This window comes from Manihot esculenta, chromosome 12, assembly GCF_001659605.2.
Source record: "Manihot esculenta cultivar AM560-2 chromosome 12, M.esculenta_v8, whole genome shotgun sequence".
NCBI classification, from domain to species: Eukaryota; Viridiplantae; Streptophyta; class Magnoliopsida; order Malpighiales; family Euphorbiaceae; genus Manihot; species Manihot esculenta.
Window position 1 is genome coordinate 1547299 of NC_035172.2, and position 20171 is coordinate 1567469.

At 37.1% G+C, this 20171-nt stretch overlaps 1 protein-coding gene across 2 annotated transcripts; it reads left to right on the forward strand.

Moving 5' to 3' along the window:
• Nucleotides 1–442: 442 nt before the first annotated feature.
• Nucleotides 443–18847, forward strand: LOC110628240 (serine/threonine protein phosphatase 2A 59 kDa regulatory subunit B' eta isoform). Of its 2 annotated transcripts, XM_021774805.2 has the most exons (4): nucleotides 443–613; nucleotides 805–2526; nucleotides 4998–5351; nucleotides 18548–18847. In XM_021774805.2, exons 2-3 carry the CDS (start codon nucleotides 1315–1317, stop codon nucleotides 5316–5318), a joined length of 1533 nt encoding a protein of 510 aa, XP_021630497.1. In that variant the 5' UTR covers nucleotides 443–613; nucleotides 805–1314; the 3' UTR covers nucleotides 5319–5351; nucleotides 18548–18847. The 2 variants fall into 2 exon arrangements, with proteins under 2 accessions (XP_021630497.1, XP_021630496.1); XM_021774804.2 differs by lacking the exon at nucleotides 18548–18847 and having other exon boundaries at nucleotides 444–613; nucleotides 4998–5685.
• The last annotated feature ends 1324 nt before the right edge of the window (nucleotides 18848–20171 follow it).

The window sequence follows — 20171 nt, forward strand, 5'->3', positions numbered from 1 at the left end:
AAAAAATTAAATATCTTTTATATTTTTAAAAGTTTATCAATTAATTTTTTTATTAATTTTAATCATTAAGCAATATAAAAAATTAATTAATAAAGTTTTTATAAATTAATTTTTTAAAGATATATAAATTAAATAATAAAACGATTGAGTATTAAAATTAATAAAAAATTTAATTAATAAATTTTTTAAAATATTAAAAATGTTACATTTTAAACTTAAAACCTTATATCCTCTCTCTTGTACAAATACTTTTTCTGATAACACTTTTTGAAAAGTAAATCTTTTCGCTAAATAAGCCATTTGAATTAAACAGTTTAAGAATCAAAAGTATCATAAAATTATATTAAGGCTTTATTTTTAATAGAACTGTTAATATGTTATGTCTGCCACCTGATGAAGTGATAATCCGGACTTCTTAAATAATTTTCCATCAAAGTTAATTAGCGCGTAAAAGTTGACAAGCCTACGATTTGACTGAACCCCAATACTGGAGAAGGCAACAAACGATGCCAGAAAAGAAAAAATAAAAAAGAAAAGGATGGAAAAGTTCATAACTTTCCCGGTCAACAAACACCAACCGGAAAGATAAACAACGAATTTGAATTCTGACTCTGTAAGTATCTGCTTGTAGTGAATAATTCCTTCTAATTTCTATTACAATCTTCCTTTTTATCTTGGGTTTCTCCTTTTCTCTTCTCTAAAACTCTCTGTTCACTTGCATGTGCATCTTTTCCCCAATCTTTTTTATTGCTATCCATATTTTCACTCGAGAAATTTTGCTGATGAATGTTGTAATTAATTCAGGGAAGCTATAGATAAGGGAATGTGGTGCATGAGTTGTATTTTCAGTTGAATTTCATGTGGAAAGTTGCTTGCTGATCTCGAGTTTAGGATGACTTTAAACTTTTGGGTTTTCCAATTCTAGTCGCAAAGTTGGGTTTTTTTGATACCGGGAGAGTGAGAAAGCATAAAGTTGAATAAGGGTTCTGTTTTTGGTTTGACTCGGATTGGAGAAATCATGGATTGCGTTAATGTGTGGATCGAGAAGTGAGTGCTCTTTTGGCTTTGTGGATGAGGAGGGGAGTTTTGGCCCCTTTCTTTGCTTTGTTCTTGGAAGTGAAGACATTGAATGAGCTTTTTGGTTGAGTTGAAAACACTAGTTCTATGCTAGCACTTCTCTTCAAGTAGCGCTTTATGGTTATGGCAAATTTTTTATTTGGTATTATTTGAAGGATTCTGATTAGTGGGCAGTTAAATTTTTGGATTCCTTTTCCTGGTTCTCTTAGTAGGTAGATTGTTTGTTTATGTAAAATTATGTTCAAACAGATACTCAGTAAGCTTCCAAGGAAGTCGTCTAAATCAACTGAAAATCGTGATCATGGTGGAAATCTTGCCAACTCAAATAATTCCAATGGCTCAAGAAGCAGTGATATTGGGGCTAAGTCAGCAAAGCTGAATATCACATCTGTAACAGCAAATAATTCTGCATCAGACACTGGACAAAACCATGGTAAGAATATTCAGCAAGGTTTGACTTCAAAGCTGAATGGAGTTCTGGGGTTTTCTTCATATGAGGGATTGCCTGAACTTAGGGATGTTCCAAATTCTGAGAAGCAGAACTTGTTTATAAAAAAGCTTAACCTTTGTTGTATTGTATTTGACTTCAGTGATCCGACAAAGAATCTCAAAGAAAAGGACATCAAGCGACAGACGTTGTTAGAGCTGGTAGATTATGTAACTTCTGTGAATGGTAAATTCACAGAAACTGTTATGCAAGAAGTTATAAAAATGGTGTCTGCAAATTTATTCAGAACAATCACTCCTCAACCACATGAGAATAAAGTTGTAGATGGTGTTGATTTGGAGGAGGAGGAGCCTTCTATGGATCTTGCATGGCCACACTTGCAGCTTGTGTATGAGCTTTTCTTAAGGTTTGTGGCATCACCTGAGACAGATGTAAAACCAGCTAAAAGATACATTGATCAATCCTTCGTTCTTAAGTTTCTGGATTTATTTGATTCTGAAGATCCCAGGGAAAGGGAGTACTTGAAAACAATTCTCCATCGCATTTATGGCAAATTCATGGTGCATCGACCGTATATCAGGAAAGCTATCAATAACATTTTCTATCAGTTTATTTTTGAGACTGAGAAACATAATGGGATTGCTGAACTTTTAGAGATTTTGGGTAGCATTATCAATGGGTTTGCTTTGCCACTAAAAGAGGAGCATAAACTGTTCCTGATTCACGCTTTAATTCCTCTGCATAAGCCAAGATGCTTGGCAATGTACCATCAACCATTGTCATACTGTGTTACACAGTTTGTGGAGAAAGACAACAAGCTTGCTGATGCTGTAATAAGGGGTTTACTGAAGTATTGGCCTCAAACTAACTGCTCAAAGGAAGTCATGTTCCTGAATGAGCTGGAGGAAATTTTGGAAGCAACTCAGCCAGCAGAATTTCAGCGTTATATGGTGCCCCTGTTCCAGAAAATTGCTCGGTGTTTGAATAGTTCACACTTTCAGGTAATATGTTTCCAAACTTCGGTTAATGTTTTCCATTAGTTCTTTTGCTAGACAAGCTTCTCTATGTTAACACGTTTTAAATTATCCATTTATGTGGAAGTGAACATCTTTTCTGAACCATGTAAATCTTTGAAAGTATGTTATCAGTTATGATCTTATCAATCAACTGCAAACAGAATTTTGCAGTCAGATCTGAAAGCTTGTACCACTGCTTTCTTCCTCATTTTTTATTTAGAATGTCTAGAATTTTGGGAACGGGTTAGTATTGACTACTAGTCTGAATTATTCTTTCTCATCTTTCTTTTGTTTCCTATGTTGTGAACCCATCTGTTCTAACTCATCTTTCAATATATTTGTCTTTTTCTGATGATTTGGGCTGGTATAAGATCCATTTATGTAAACTGTTGTTGCTAAATCTGAAGTTCTCAATTGCTTGGGATTTGCTAGTCTTTTTTGCTTTTGATGTATCTTGTTTGGTGCCCTGATCTTAATATTAGCATTTGTGTGTGGGAATTAGACATGTGCATCAAAGGCCCGGCCAACTGTTTAGCTTTGAGTTTAACACAGCTCAGACATTTGGACTTTAGCTATTACCCAAACATGCCATATTTGATGGGAGACAAATATGATGTTTATTGTAATGGCTGATTGTATCCCACAAACACTTAATAGTTTTGTGATAGAGGTTGTGATCCTAAGTCCTAGCAACAGCTGTGTTTTCTTCTCTAAATACACTTATTAAAATAACTTGGAAGATACTTTTGGGTTGGGTTGGAGACTAATGAAGCATGCCATGCCCACACTCTAAATTTTGAGCTCAGAATGGGCTTAGGTCAGTTGCATCGAAGACAAAATTCTTTGACCAAGCCCTACAATTCCTCCATGCAGGCCAAGTGGATACCCAGACTCAGGGTCATGTCTAGTCGGATTTCATGTACTAACAGAAGTGCATGAATTTATCTTTTGTTATGTAAAATGGCAGCTAGAGATCAATATTCCACCAACAAATTTACACATAATGAAGATATGGTTTTCTTGAGTAAAATGCTAATGGATAGCTCGATTATCTCATAGGAGGTTTAAATTAAGCCTTTGAGACAGTAATAAATTGTTGGAGAGTACCATGAATAAATTTAGAGCAGATACTGTGGGCTTGTAAGTTGTGAAGGTTATATGGTGACATGTGACAGTTACTGCTTTTGATCGTGGATACCAAAACAGTTTTTGGGGCACATTGGGTTTCCCTTCTTTGTACAGGATGCAGCCAATGCCATGGACCATTTATATATTAGATAGAAATGCTATGATCTATGAGACTCTGTAGGTAGTTTGAATTGAGCATGGTGATCTTTTCTCTTCTTTATCCAGATGTTAACCACTCCCCCCCCCCCCCCCCTTCTTGTGTATGTGAGAATAGTGCTGTTATAGCCATTTGGAAATAGTTGGAACACAACATTCTCAGAGTAACAAATAACAAGAGCTCTATGATAAGGTTTGGAACTTTAGATTAACTAACAAGAGCTAGACTGATAAGTTTTAGAACTCTAGATTAATTTTTATGGGCTAGTAGAATTGGAGGAGAATGAATCATGCAATTGGGATGAGGAAATATGAACTTCTTCCCCACCGTCCCCTGAAAAGATTATCCTTTTGTTTTGCTGGTTCACAGTGGAATAGTGGATATTCGAAGGACCTATAGAAAAATCAAGCTATATTTTGCAAACCCTCTTTTGTGTGGAAGTAGTCTATTGTTTTATCTTTATATATGCTATTGGTAGATGGTAATATTATTTTTTGTGGACAATGGCTTTTGAAGTGGAATTCATTGAGGGCATCTTTTGGTTGCTTAAAAAATCACAATGGAAAGCAAAAGCTGTACTCTAATTTGGTTTAGGTGAGTTTCAAAGTTCAAGTTTGATTATAATAAATCAAACTGAAATCTTGTATTAAGCTTCCCTGAACACATGATGTTCTGAATTAAATGAACCTTTATTGTATTTACTTCAGTGATTCCATTGTGTGGTTTGGCGTCAAGAAATAAATCATATTGTATTAAGGTATATTTGCTTATCATAGAACTGAAATTGGAATGGGAATCTTGGAATAAAATGCTTGGATGACATTAGTTTCTCTTTCTATGCCATCTCCAAAGTGAACCAAATAGGCTCTACTTGTTCTTTATGCTTGTGCTATCTTCAGTTTGCACACAGGACAAGAAGGATAAATGAAATGGCCAAAAATTTTGAGATGGATACCATTCTGATGAACATCAGAGTTGTATGTTCCAAAGGTTTGTAGCAGGCTGAAGCAATGTATTTTTTTTGGGAAATGTCTTTCGTGGAAATAAAACGATCCCCAATTATGTGTATCTTAATATTTTCTCTTCATCGTATTGACTTGGTGAGATGATAGCTCCATGCTTCAGCTTCTCAATGTCTAATCGCATATTTAAAGAATGCTTGTTATTTCAGGTGGCAGAGAGAGCATTGTTCTTGTGGAACAATGATCCCATTGAGAACCTCATCATACAAAACCGTAAGGTTATACTGCCCATTATCTTCCCTGCTCTTGAGAAAAATACTAGAAACCACTGGAATCAAGCTGTCCGTAGCTTGACTTTAAATGTCCGAAAGATTTTTGATGATCTGGATCCCGAGCTAACCAATGAATGCTTACACGAGTTTGAAGAAGCGGAAAGGAAGCAAGAAGAAACTAAAGCAAGACGTGAAGCCAAATGGAAACATTTAGAAGAGCTTGCTACTCAGAAAGCTTCAAGCAACAAAGCAAGCTGATTCCTCACATATCAGCCTCTCACCGCTCTTCAGGTTAGCAAACGTTGAGATTTTTATTGGCATTACTTTGGACTGTCAATTTTTTTATTGAGACCAAATTGCTTACATTGATAAGAACATTCAAGTGGTCGAATGCTTGCGCGCTGTCAAATTTTCTCTTTCTACAGTATTTTTCATTCTCGCCTATGCCAAAGCCTATATTTTACATTTTGTAAATTGATCCTTGTGTTATAATTCTAATAGAGAGCTTTATGAAATATAATGCTCTCTATTAGGAAGCTGAATGAAGGGCAAATGGTTTTGGAAAAATTGAATTATTAGTATTATTATTTTAAATCAGAACCAGAAACTCAAATGTTTGTAGGCACTAGGCAGTTATTTATGTTCTTGCATGTTGATCACTTTTCTTCCTTTTTGCACGAGAGAATCTGTATAGAGAATGGAAAAAGTGGAAAGTATCAAGAACATAGTGTCCTCGGCATGAAAAATTATTTCATGCAACTGTTGCGTGTACAGTGAGTGTGTGCTAACATAGTGGGACCTATATGGGATCTATCATGATAAATGGCTACAATACAACCATTGTACATACATCGATTGTATTCTAAAATTTCTCACCTTCTATGCCTGCATCATTAATGGCAATATAACTTTGTGTCTGGATGACTTGGACATATACAAAATCTTGTTCTAGATTGATGCTAGGATCTCTCTCTCTCTCTCTCTCTCTCTATATATATATATATATATACATCATCCACCAGTGGAGCAGTTGTCTTCTATTTTGCTGGGATATTATCCTCAAGGCTCCCTTTTGTTGGGCCTGGACCTTTGTTGGAGTCTTTTAGCCTTGTATATATGGGTTGGCCTTATATTTGTATTTCACCTGCAATGAAATATATCCGTTACTAGAAAAAAAAATGCCCTCTTTTTCATTGAGCTTAAAAAGCAGATTAGGATAAACCATTTGAAAGAAAAAAAGAAAAGCAATGAGGCTAAATGCACATACAAAGATCAATCATAAATAAATATTCTCTTTTTTATTATAGTTTCCTTTAAAAAATATTTTAATTCCTAAATTCTGAAGAAATTAGTATTTAATCTATGTATATTAAAACTCTTATTGGTGTATCTAATATAAATTTGATTTTCTATAAGAACAAATCTAAGAACTCTTATGTTAAATATTTAAAATAATAAGTGCACGAATTTCAGTAGAAATATTTAATCTAAAATTTACTAAAGCTCATTCTTATTTATTGTTGTTAAGAATTATTAAAATTGTTATCTAAGATCACTTCACAAGGGATTTACAAAGATATTTAACTACATTTTGTTCGATTGAAATGCCAAGTTTAAGAAATTTGCTTGAGGGAATTTCCAATAGGTCATTTTTATTTTCACAAAATTTATTATTTTTGTAGAAGAATAATATTTTATTGTTGTATTTCACAATAGAGATTACAACCTATTTATACATGAGACGGTATCTAAACAGAAAGGGAAATCAAGTCTATGATTATACAATTCTAAGATTAAGCAAATGATCTATCTATCAATATTTACTTTCTATATTAACATATTTACTTCGTATAACCTATAACAATTTTGTTTAGTGAAACTAATTATTCTTTATATTTTTAAAAAGTCAATTGATCTTAAAAGTCAAATGTTTATGCGTTTTGATGATTTTATCCAACAGTTTTAGTAATTCAGTAGAAAATTAAAAGATTTTATAATGATTTTATTCAATAGGTTCAATTTTAGTAATTTAGTATAAAATTAAAAGATTTTATATCAATTTTATCCTAATTTGAAATTAGGATTAATGGAGTGTGCTTTTAATGGCGTGGCACTATATGCAACTTTTTTTTATTATTAGATATGAGTCTCCTAGTGATGTCTTGAGATTCAATAGCGTGTAAGTTTAAGTCAGTTGAGCTAGATCTCCCGCCGATGAGTTCAAATCCTGCTCTCTTCGGCCTATTTGCACGAAGTCAAGGCTGCGTGCTAATGAATAGACCTACGTAGCGAGCTTTTATGAGGTTAGGATCTAGCTTTCTTACATGGGCTTAGTTGAGGCCAGGATATCCGAGGCCCAATAGTTATCAAGTTCCCCTTTATCCGCTCGTTGATTATTCCATGATTAATGAGGGGTAAATCCCAAAACTTCAATTATGACTGTACAACTCTAGGAGTGCTTTTGTCAATACGTCTTCTCTCTGCCTTTACTCGTTTCAAATTTCCCTTTTGCTTTCACTCACGGTTCTTCCTCTTGCTCTAACTCCGCTATCTTGCTCTCCTTCTTCTTTATTAATCCTTGCTTTCTCAGTTTGAGGTACGTCTTACTTTTCTCATGACTTCAGTTAGGATTCTCGATGTCGTGAGTCTAGTGCCTTCCATTACCCCTTCTTCCCTTTTCAATTTCTTCTCTAGCGACTACGCTGATACCATGATTTATAGGATCAGGGCTCCCTTCCTAATGAAAGGATTGTCCTCTCCAATCCACCTCCTGCAAGCTTAGTAGACGCCCAACAAGCGCGTAGCTTGGTCTTCTTTGTCAAGCAGGGCGATTTTAGACTGACTTTTCCTTTTACTCCTTTCTTTATTAAGGCCTTCTGTCACTTCAAAGTGACTCCATATGTTATCTCTCAATTTCATTCTGTTTATGTGTTGCTTTGAGTCTGTTTGTCTGTGTTGGGATTTTGCCCTCTCTGTCGCTTTGTTCTCCACCTTCTTTCGTCTCGTTCGGTTTAACTATAGGATTCTACTACTTTAGACCTTGGACAGAGTTATCCATCTTCACAGGATACAAGGACTCGATAAAAGGTCGGGCTGAGGCCTTTGTGTTTGTCGAGCTGAAGAAGAACTCGGGGATTAATTGGGATGTTGATCTCTCTTGGGGAAAGTCCTTTACGGCTGCAATGACTTTTCCAGATTGACGCTGTTGGACCAAGTCTGCCTTTTTCGACTGACCTCTATAAGGAAGAAGAATGACATCGAGAAGTTTATGTTTATGTCCAACCTTCGGGACTACCAGAAAGCTAGTATTATTATTTTTTTGTTTTTCTTTCTTGTTGCGTTTTCTTTTCGTTATTTTGAGTTCTTACTAGATTAACATCTCCTTTTCAGCCTTTGCTATTCCTATGGATAACATCAAACTCCTGAAGAACTTTTTCCTGTCTTAGAAAAATATGAGGGCGACCTTGGCAGCCTTTAAGACTAACAAGACGGTGGCCGATGTGACTCGGGAGGTCTTTCATGCTGTGGCTCCTATGACTGCAAACCAGTCTCCTGCTCCTGCCCTACTTTGGCGTTGGTTCCTGCCACGGAGGCTCTCGATCTACAGCTTTGAGGGCTTTCGTTCTTGCCAAAGCGTCGGCTCCCACCAAGACTCCGGTAGCTCCTAAATAGGTCTCCAAGTAGCCCATTGCACTTAGTGAATCTACCAGGAGCAGTTTGGAGGAGGGCATTGGAATTGCCCCTTTGGACGTCCCACCTCTCCAAGCTGTGGAGGCCATAGTAATTGGAGGGATAGCTAGCAAGCGGGTCGATCCTCAGAGCCTACTACTAAAGGCAGGGCTGCTAAATGGGCCTGTACTACAGAGCATACGATGACAACCCCCCACTGACAAAGGGAACAAGGCAGTAGAGTAGTTATCATCAGCTCCAGATAGTGAGCTCTTGAATGCTGTCGAAGTGACTCTGAATCCATGCCAGCTTTGGCAGCCATGATGCTCTGCGAGAAAATATTTCGAAGACTCCAAATGCCTTGGATTCCCGTTTATTGGCTCTCATCAGCCACCTTGCCTGCTCCACCAAGTAACAGGCGGCGTTCAACACTCGCTCTTTGGATGACCTCGGGGATAGCTTAAGGGAGTTGTTTCTTTGTTTCTTATGGTAAGCCATCTGCTTTTCTCAAGGGTATTTCTACCTTCTTTGGCTTTTTTAACTTTATTTTTCTTTTCCTATGGCAAGCCTTCGAGGTATTCTTTGAGATTGATGCCTGAAACTGGTCTTTTCGCCTTGCTACCGTTGTCTACTAAAACTTTTCGGACTTTGAAGTTGTGGATGACGGCTTCTATGATCAAAGCATTATCATGAGGCATCTGCACCTCCGGGGCATCCTCCGGAGAAAAAGAGATGGCCATTAGAGAATGCTCCACAATCTGCATTACTTCGGCATTGCTTCCCTCCCCGCTTCTACTTCTCTTCTCCCTCTTCTGCTCTTATGGCCTCTAGTCCCTCCTACAATCATGTTGATTGTCCCACTGGAGCAGTCATTCACCGGTCCCCTGTCTGTCTCCGGGGCCCAACCCCTGCTGCATTCTGTTGTAGTCTCTAACCTTCCAGTTTTTTCACGAAGTTCCTAAGGTGTCCTCTCTTAATGAGCCTCTCTATCTCATTTATTAGCTGATAGCAATCATTGGTATCGTGACTATGAGTCAGTACTTATCTGGGTCCCTCCTGTTTGCTTCTGCCTTTATTGGTTTGGGCCACTGTATGAAGTCCTTCTCTTGGACTACCCCGAGCACTTTGACTCTGGACACATTCAGGGGAGTGTTTACCTCGGGAATCTGAGGTTGATAGGGTCTCTGCTCCTTCCTCTCCCACTGGTGTCTGTTAACGCTTCAGGCCCCCGGTCCTGCCTCCTGATAGGCGGTTGTCGAAGCCGTCAAAAATAAACCTATTAAACAATCAACAATAAACTTGTAGATAGTGACAATAGGGTCGAACCACAGGGAATTGACACCAATGATTTTCCTAATAATGACTAGGTCAAGTAAATAACAAGTAATTAAAAGAGGGGGGTTTTGAGTTGATGGATTAACACTAAATAACAAAAGAAAGCAATAATTTAAAGATGAGTAAATTAATAAGAGAAAAGCTTCTAGTTGAAGTATGGATCTATTTCAGATTGTTTAGAATTGATCATTGATTCTTTAATACTCCTATTTATCTCAATAAATTAGTTTAGGATGTGGAAGACGCTTCTCACAATCAAAATTCCTCCTTAGTTCTAGTTTGATTAGGAAACGTTCGCTAATCAAACACTAGTTAACAAGTTGCCAAGGAACGTCCTTGGGGCCTTTGGCATCGAACAACTGTTAACTGCATTAAGACTTAGAGAAACCTAATTCTAACCTTGCCAACCACGTGGTCAAGTTTAGATCATGCAACTTGATTAAATTTGTGTTCAAATAATATAAGCAATTACGGACTTAAATTATTCAAACAATTGTTACTCAAGCAATTAAAAGCAATAGGCCTAAATTGATTCTAGAAGCAAAGCAACAATTATAGAAAGATCAAATTGCATAAATATTGAAAATAAATAGAAGTTTAACAATGGAGATTTAAATCTCCCAATTCATCACAAATCTGAATTTTCCAACTTAAACTAGAAAGGAAAGTGTCTAGCCACTCATGGTGGACAAAATCACAAAAGAGAAAAAAAGAAAGAAGAGATTGCTGCGTTTCTGGAGAGTTTCTGAAGCTGAGAGATGATCAGAAGATCCCTGCTGGTTTGGAGGCTCTCCTTTTATAGCTGAAGAATTCCATCCATCTAGGGTTTCAAAATCCCTTTTTGATTTGGTGTTTGACTCCTCTTTTGATGTTGAATTTAATTGCAATTGGAATTTCTTGGATGAGAAGCTCTTTCGTGGCTCTTGGTTTTATGTTGGTAGTGATTGGGTTGGAATTGGACTTCTGAAAATTCGGATTTCTGTTTTCTGCCCAATTTTCCGCTCTTCTGTCAGTTTCTGCTGTTAAAGTGATTTGCCCGGTGATTTGAGTGCAAATCACTGACCCAATCACTTTTCTGTGAGTCAGTCCAGTTTTTTGCTCTCTGTCTTCTGCGAGTGATTTGGCCAGTGTCTTCGAGTGTCTTGGGCAAATCACTTGCCCATATCACTTCTGCCTGTTGCCTCCAGGTTTCTGCTGTCAAAGTGATTTGCCCGGTGATTTGAGTGTTTTGGGCAAATCACTGACCCAATCACTTTTCTGTCAATTTTCTGCACTTTTTCTCCAATTTTCCAATTTCTTCCTTTTCTGTAAAAACAAGATAAAAACCATAAATTAAACTAAAAAATGTGTAAATAAACAATAATAATTATGATAAAAATGTGGCTAAATTATGCTTGATTAAATACCCCCACACCTAACTTTTTGCTTGTCCTCAAGCAATAAATAACTTAGTCAATCAAGCTCCTTTTTCTTTTGAGCCTAAGTACCACTTAATCAGCCCCCCTTAGACTCCTAAATTGAAGTATCACAGTATAGAATACATGCACCAAGGTTGTTCTTCTCTTTTCCTTGTTTCCCCTTACCTATCATGGTCAAAGGAAAGGTTTTTGATTCATTCATGCTTATTCTCTTTGTATAAGCTCAATGCAACCTCTAAGAGAGACTTGCCCTTCTTTGAGCATTTTATTTTATTTTATTCAGCAACACTTTTTTTTTTTTATTCTTGCCTGAAAAAGTCACTAACCTTTTTACGCGAAGGTGCATATTGGTGATATTCACCCCCGGTTACTCAGTTAGTCACTTCTTCAAGTGGCTACTAGCTCTGTTCATAGATTATTTGGCCATAGGAACAGGTTTTATGATTTGTGCTTTGTGCTGGTTTTTCTTTTTCTTTTCTTTTCATGACAGTTTGGGCAAATCACCTCATAGGGAGTTATACTAACTTTTTATTTGCATGTATTTATATTTTTATTTCCCTTGACCAATGCAAATTTAGAGATTCAATTTAAGAAAAGAACTTCCAAAGTGAAGGTAGCACACTATAATTGATTCAATTTAGGCTTAAAGGGGTGGAAAATCAATGGGGTCATGAGATAGGAAACTCTTTTAACCTTGTTATCTATACTGAGTAGAGCAAAAGCTAAGTCAAAATTCTGTGTGTGTGTGTGCAAAAAGTGAAAAAAATGTGTGAAAAAATTTTGGTGTGTGTTTATGGGGCAAAAAGATGCAAAAAGAAATAAAAAGAAAGCAAAAAGATAATGTAAACGGAAAAAATATAACCTAAACCTAACAGCAAATACTCCCACACCTATCCCAAACATTGTCCTCAATGTTTAAACATAAATATGAAAAAATTAATAAGGAGAAGGAAAGGGACTGCCTGGGATGTGGGTGATTTGAGCAGGTGATTTGGGCAAATCACTGGTCAAATCACTGTCGTGGCTGGTCTGTGGGCAGAAAATGTTGAACCAGCAGCTGCAACATGCTTTCCATGTGCTGCATCCTGTCTTGAGCCTCCACCGAATGGTCTCGAGGTGCCTTTTATATCCTCCAAGGTCCATCCAATTGCTTTCTTGTGCTTCCTCAACAGATCAAGGAGCTTTTCCTCTTCTTCTTGGCTGAGCTGGTTAGAAATAATTGCTGGAAGTGAATTTCCAGCTCCCAAGTAGGCATATTTGAGGTGGCTGGGCAATGGTTTCAGTTATGGTGCAGTTGCTGTTTGTGCTGATTTCTGCTGTTTGCTGTCTGATTTGGGCTGTGATTTGGGCAGATTATCTGGTGATCTGGGCAAATCATTGTCTATCAAGTCTGTCTGCTCCAGTGATTTGGTCTGTGATTTGAGCAGATTATCTGGTGATCTGGGCAAATCACTGGGCAAATCACCCACATCCAGCAAGTTACAGCAGTCTGCTGTTTTTTCTGCTTCAGTGATGTTGCTGTCCACTTCTCCTTTCCTGCAAAGACCATCATAAAGTAAATTTTCTTGATCAAAATCAAAAATTTCTTGACTTAAATCATCAATAACATCAAGGCCATAAACAGGAGGAACATCATTGGGGAATTTCATGGCATCATAAACATTAAATTTGATAACTTCCCCTTCAAACTCCATAGTCAATGTGCCATCATGCACATCAATTTTAGTTCTTGCTGTACTTAAGAATGGTCTTCCAAGTAGGATATCAGAGGTGATTTTGCCCTTGTCTTCCTCCATGTCAATAACATAAAAATCTGCTGGAAAAACTAATTGGTCCACTTGCACCAACACATCTTCTAGCACTCCCTTGGGGTAGACAACAGATCGATCAGCCAATTGGATCATAATACTGGTGCCCTTGAGTGTACCTGCATTCAACAAGTTAAAAATAGAAAGAGGCATAACATTTATTGAAGCTCCAAGGTCACACATGGCCTTCTTTATTCCTATGTTGCCTATTTTGCATGAAATGGCAAACATTCCTCTATCCTTGCATTTGGTGGGAAGTTTCCTTTGAATGACAGCTGAGACACACTCCCCCACACTTACCTTTTTATGTTCAACAAGTTTCCTCCTATTGGTGCATAGCTCTTTGAGAAATTTAGCATACCTTGGTATTTGTTTGATAGTATCAAGTAGAGGTATGTTGATTTCCACTTTGCGAAGTGTCTCCAATATCTCTTTTTTCTCTTTCTCCTTTTGGGATCTTGCAAATCTCTTTGGGAAGGGAGGAGGTACCTTGAATTTCTCCATAAGTTGTTGTTTCTGCCTTTGACTGGATTCTGCTTGGTCTGTTGATTTGGGCAGATCACTCTCTGCCTTCTCTGGTGATTTGGGCAAATCACTGCTGGACAGCTCAGTTTGCCCAGCGATCGGGTCAGTTTCTACTAGTGAATTGGGCAAATCACTGCCCTGATCACTTTCTGGCAGAATTTCTTCCATGGCCTGTTTTTGCAATTTTTTAGCCTTGCTGTCTTGTAGCTCTTTTCCACTCCTCAATGTGATGGCACTAGCATTTTGTCTTGGATTTATCTCAGTTTGGGAGGGTAGCTTCCCTTGAGACTCAAATTTGCTCATTGAAGTGGCCATTTGGCTCACTTGTTGCTCAAGATTTTGGACAACAGCAGGGGATGCAATAGTGGCTGATTCAGTGGTGTATGTTGCTGGTTCAGTAAGTGCAACATCTTCTGGTTCAGTTGTGTCAATTTTTGAGGTTGCTGGTGTTTGGACAGCAACAAGGGATGCAATGGTGGCAGATTCAGCACTTGCTGATTTTTGGACAGTAGGTTCAGCAATTGCCGGTGCAATTTCAGCAGTGGCAGGTGTGGCATTGGGTGAATTTGCTGGTGCAGAAAATTTTGCAGCAACCTGGAATCGGGTATCTGGTTCAGCTTCAAGTGTAGTGGTGATTTGTGCAGCAGACTCAGCAGCTTGGTCTGTTTCTTTGTCATCGTCCCATAGATCTTGAAGCTCTTCCTCTCTTCTTAATATGTGCGCGTTCATTGAATTGACCGCTTGATCCACTTGCTGTTGGAGAATTTTCCCAGAAATTTCCAATTTCCTTACCATCTCTTCAAGTTCCATATTGGAGTTTTGAGGTATTGCTTGGGCTTGATAGTTTTGGTAGTAGTCAGCCCTTGCATAGCCATAATTCGGATTGTCCCTCCAACATGGATTGTATTGCAGATCTCTTTGGTAGTCATGGTAGTGGTCTGTCCTTGTATAGCCATAGCTCATATTGTCTCCCCAACCTGAATTGTATGTGTCAAGGTAGGGATTATGTCTTGGCTGTCCATAGAATCCTGCATGTGCTTGTTGAAGTTGTTGGGCTTGACCTATACCATAATTTCTCACCATAGAGGTTAGTTCAGAAATTTGAGAAGAGAGAAAATACATACTTACCGTAGCCATGCTTGTAAGGTCTTGGCAGTGCGTTCAATTTCAGGATCGTAAAGAAGAGCTTCTTTACGATTAGCCCTGGTCACAAAAGAAAAATACGTTAGTTAGATCAATTCCCCGGCAACGGCGCCAATTTTTGATAGGCGGTTGTCGAAGCCGTAAAAAATAAACCTATTAAACAATCAACAATAAACTTGTAGATAGTGGCAATAGGGTCGAATCACAGGGAATTGACACCAATGATTTTCCTAATAATGACTAGGTCAAGTAAGTAACAAGTAATTAAAAGAGGGGGGTTTTGAGTTGATGGATTAACACTAAATAACAAAAGAAAGCAATAATTTAAAGATGAGTAAATTAATAAGAGAAAAGCTTCTAGTTGAAGTATGGATCTATTTCAGATTGTTTAGAATTGATCATTGATTCTTTAATACTCCTATTTATCTCAATAAATTAGTTTAGGATGTGGAAGACGCTTCTCACAATCCAAATTCCTCCTTAGTTCTAGTTTGATTAGGAAACGTTCGCTAATCAAACACTAGTTAACAAGTTGCCAAGGAACGTCCTTGGGGCCTTTGGCATCGAACAACTGTTAACTGCATTAAGACTTAGAGAAACCTAATTTTAATCTTGCCAACCGCGTGGTCAAGTTTAGATCATGCAACTTGATTAAATTTGTGTTCAAATAATATAAGCAATTACGGACTTAAATTATTCAAACAATTGTTACTCAAGCAATTAAAAGCAATAGGCCTAAATTGATTCTAGAAGCAAAGCAACAATTATAGAAAGATCAAATTGCATAAATATTGAAAATAAATAGAAGTTTAACAATGGAGATTTAAATCTCCCAATTCATCACAAATATGAATTTTCCAACTTCAACTAAAAAGGAAAGTGTCTAGCCACTCATGGTGGACAAAATCACAAAAGAGAAAAAAAGAAAGAAGAGATTGCTGCGTTTCTGGAGAGTTTCTGAAGCTGAGAGATGATCAGAAGATCCCTGATGGTTTGGAGGCTCTCCTTTTATAGCTGAAGAATTCCATCCATCTAGGGTTTCAAAATCCCTTTTTGATTTGGTGTTTGACTCCTCTTTTGATGTTGAATTTAATTGCAATTGGAATTTCTTGGATGAGAATCTCTTTCGTGGCTCTTGGTTTTATGTTGGTAGTGATTGGGTTGGAATTGGACTTCTGAAAATTCGGATTTCTGTTTTCTGCCCAATTTCCCGCTCTTCTGTCAGTTTCTGCTGTCAAAGTGATTTGCCCGGTGATTTGAGTGTTTTGGGCAAATCACTGACCCAATCACTTTTTTGTGAGTCAGTCCAGTTTTTTGCTCTCTGTCTTCTGCGAGTGATTTGGCCAGTGTCTTCGATTGTCTTGGGCAAATCACTTGCCCATATCACTTCTGTCTGTTGCCTCCAGGTTTCTGCTGTCAAAGTGCTTTGCCCGGTGATTTGAGTGTTTTGGGCAAATCACTGACCCAATCACTTTTCTGTCAATTTTCTGCACTTTTTCTCCAATTTTCCAATTTCTTCCTTTTCTGTAAAAACAAGATAAAAACCATAAATTAAACTAAAAAATGTGTAAATAAACAATAATAATTATGATAAAAATGTGGCTAAATTATGCTTGATCACCTCCTTTCCTGCCTGTCTGGCCGCTTATCCTCCCTAGTCTTTCCTCTATCTCCTACTTCCCTGACAAATCTGCTAGTGGTCAAGGTATTGTCTTGTCTTATATATTTTTCTACTCTCTTCATCAGCTATGCCAAAGTGGTGGGCGACTTTCTGCACAGCGGTCCAAAAAACTCGGGGGAGATGGTACCCTTTTGCATGGCTTTTACTACTCTGGCTTCGTCGAGCTCGGAAATTTGTAGAGCCTCCGATTTGAACCTAGCCACATGTTCCCTCGGAGATTCATTCCTTCTCTATTGAACTGTTTCTAGGTAGTTCGTTTTCTTTTTGGTTAGGACCTTGGCAATAAACCTGCTGATAAACACGCTGGCTAGGTCCATAAAACATTTAATGCTTCCTGCCTCTAGACTGTTGAACCATGCTCGGGCTGGCCCAATAAGGATGGTGGAAAAAACTTTGCACATTAGAGCATCCGAATGAGTTTGCAGCTCCATGAACGTCTTATAGTTTAAGACATGCTCCCGAGGGTTCTCTGTGCCGTCATACGCGGCCATTGTGAGCATCATGAATTTTTTGGGATGGTTTCCTATTGCACCCATCTCACGAATGGGGATGAGGTTGGTAGCAGGGGGCTACTGTTGTCTCGTGCCCCCAGCTCTGCTAGTAGTTACTCCTTCAGCCTCTCCAGCTTCTAATCTACATCTACGTCTTCTCTCCTTGGCCTTTTCTCTGGGCGGTAATCTCTCTTCAACTCTTTACTTTCTGACCTTTCTGCTGGTTCAGAAGAATAACTTTCAACCACATCGTTCTCAATAAGCTCCCTTACTGCTCGGCTTCTCACTTTGGCCACAAGCTCGTTCCTTTTGTTAGCTTCTCCGTTTCCATTACCCGTCCTCCTGCTGCTTTGCTGAGGGGCTTGGTGCTTTAGTATGGGTTGGGGCTCATTAATGTTGAACCATTCGGTGATTGTTGGTATGCTCAATGGGGTACTGAGTCCCCTTTGTTGCAACATCTACCATAGCCAATTAGCAGTATTTTGGAGTTAGAAGGCCATGTTTTGTAGCTCTTGGTCAGATGGAGTGGTTCGAGGTATGGTCCATGTTGAGCTTGGCAAAGGGTTAAACAACATATGTGGTTGATTTAGTGGGGTGGTAGGGCTGGAAAATGAGAACTTGGTCCTTCCTGAGCAGAGCTCATATGTTTAGGGTGCTTCCAGTATGGTTTTTGTCGTGGTTGGTTATACGGATCTCAGTGAGTATGGTGAGAATGAGAACTCCGGTGACGAAAAGATCTTCTTTGCTCCCACAGACGGCGCCAATTAATGTCTTGAGATCTAATAGCGGGTAGGTTCAAGATTTGTATTTGTGAATTTGGCCTGGATGGCTCGTGCCTTCCTCCCTTTATTCTTTTTCCCTTTTGCTCTCTAATGACGTGTAATAGTTGTCTTGCTACAGTACAATCTGTCATTATTACGTGGGATCGTACGTACGGATGTATTGCGTCCTTTTCCATCGTCAGGCAATCATTTAATTTCTTCTAGCACCATGCTGTTATGATCCCGGATATATAAGGTCTGCAACCCTCAGTTGAGCTGGATCTCCCGTCGATGGGTTTGAGTCCTACTTTGTCCGGCTTATTTGCATGAAATCAGAGCTGTGTCCTCATGGATAGACCCGCAAAACGGACTTTAATAAGACTAGGGTCTAGCCTTCCTATATGGGTTTAGATGAAGTTAGAGTATTAGAGATCAATAGTTATTATATAAATAAAAAATAATTGGTTTAGCTGACATCATAGAGTATCCGAAGTCAATAGTTGCTGCATAGATAAAAATCTTTATTGATATTAAAAAAAATCAAATATTTATGTATTTGAATGATTTTATTTAAATCTTTTAAATTTGACCATTTAATCTCAAACTAAAAGTTTTGCATAAATTTATATTACAATAATTAAATTTTTTTTTTCTAGCATGGAAGAATGATGGGTGCCAATACGAGGGTATGGTGGGGATGAAGTTTTGATTAGTGGAATATAATAGAAGAATATGTAAGAAATGGTGATCATTGAATACCACCCTTCTCTGGCATGGCCTCCATCATGAAATGGCAGTCCTTGAAGCCAAGTGAAATGGTTATTATTATTATTATTATTATTATTTTGCTTGTGTTTTTATAGCATATATAGGATTAGGGGAAAATAACTGTGTTTGGATTACCTTTTTGTGTGCTCAATTTTGTGAAAATCAAAATGGGTATCATTCATTTCCAATCATTATGCTTGCTTTTGTGTCAATTTTTAATTTGCTGCACAAACACTTATCTCCTACCTTGCTCTACCTCCTTAGCATCACTAGCATCAGTCCTGTTGTTTGAATTTTCTTTTTTTTTAAAAAAAAATAATTTAGATATATTAATTAATTACTATTAAATTTAACTTGAATTAAATGTATTTTAACTGTTAGAAACTTTTTTAAAAATAATTAAATAATTTTTCAACTTAAAATTGACTTTTCAAAAAAGCCTGTTGAAATCATAATCCTAAGAGGTCCTAGACATGATTGAGATCTGGAGGCCAATAGAATTTCACTACCAATTTGATATTTATTATATGTATATAGACAAGCGTGCATGCATAGATCACAATATAATATAAATAAAAATATAAATAACAATATAATATTAATAAAAATATTTATTAAAACTTATTTATTGTTATTACAATATAAATAAAAATAACAATATTAAATATTTTTAGATTTAAATTATAAAAATAATATTTTATTATTAAAAACAATACTTTATTACATTTTACAAGTGACTGAGGCTAATACAGAAATAAAGAGAATTAAAAATAAAATAGTCCAAATAAAGAGGGTCTAAAGAAAATTAAATAGACTCCAAATAAGAAAAAATCTCACGCTCGCTATTCGCCAATCGCACTTACGTCGACACAACATTTGAGATGTAAAGCTCACCACTAGAAACATCAAAACACACAGAATGGAAGAAGCTCAAACACCACATCGATGGCAACCCATTCCAGAATCGCAACAGGAATCAAGGATAGGAGAATCACATGATAGAAGGCATGCATGCAACCCAATGGAAAAAGAAGAAACTCTTTAATAGATCAAAGCAGCCGTGAAGAAAATCAATACGATTCGAGGAGTTTAAATCTCTGAACAGTCGATGAAAGTGTGATTCACTGGACGAATTGATACGGTCTTTAAATCTAATGTCACACAACAAGGAAACTCTCGGTACCATTAAATCCGAGCTATCCAATCACTCTCAATATTTAGATTTTAAAAAAATCTCACATATAATGTAAAAATAAATAAAAATAATCTCTGCATTTTAAAAAAAAAATAATTTAAAAATATTTAAAAATAAAAATTACGTTTCTATTCAAAGGTAGTAAATAAATAAATAAAGATATCAAACACAACCTCTAATTTTAAAAATGACAAAAAAAATCAACAATATTTTTTCTCCCAACCTTTCTTCTCTCTTTCTCTAGCTTTTTTTTTTCTTCTCTTAGGTTTTTTTTCATTAATTTCTAATTTTTCTATATTTTTTAATTGTTAGTAAGA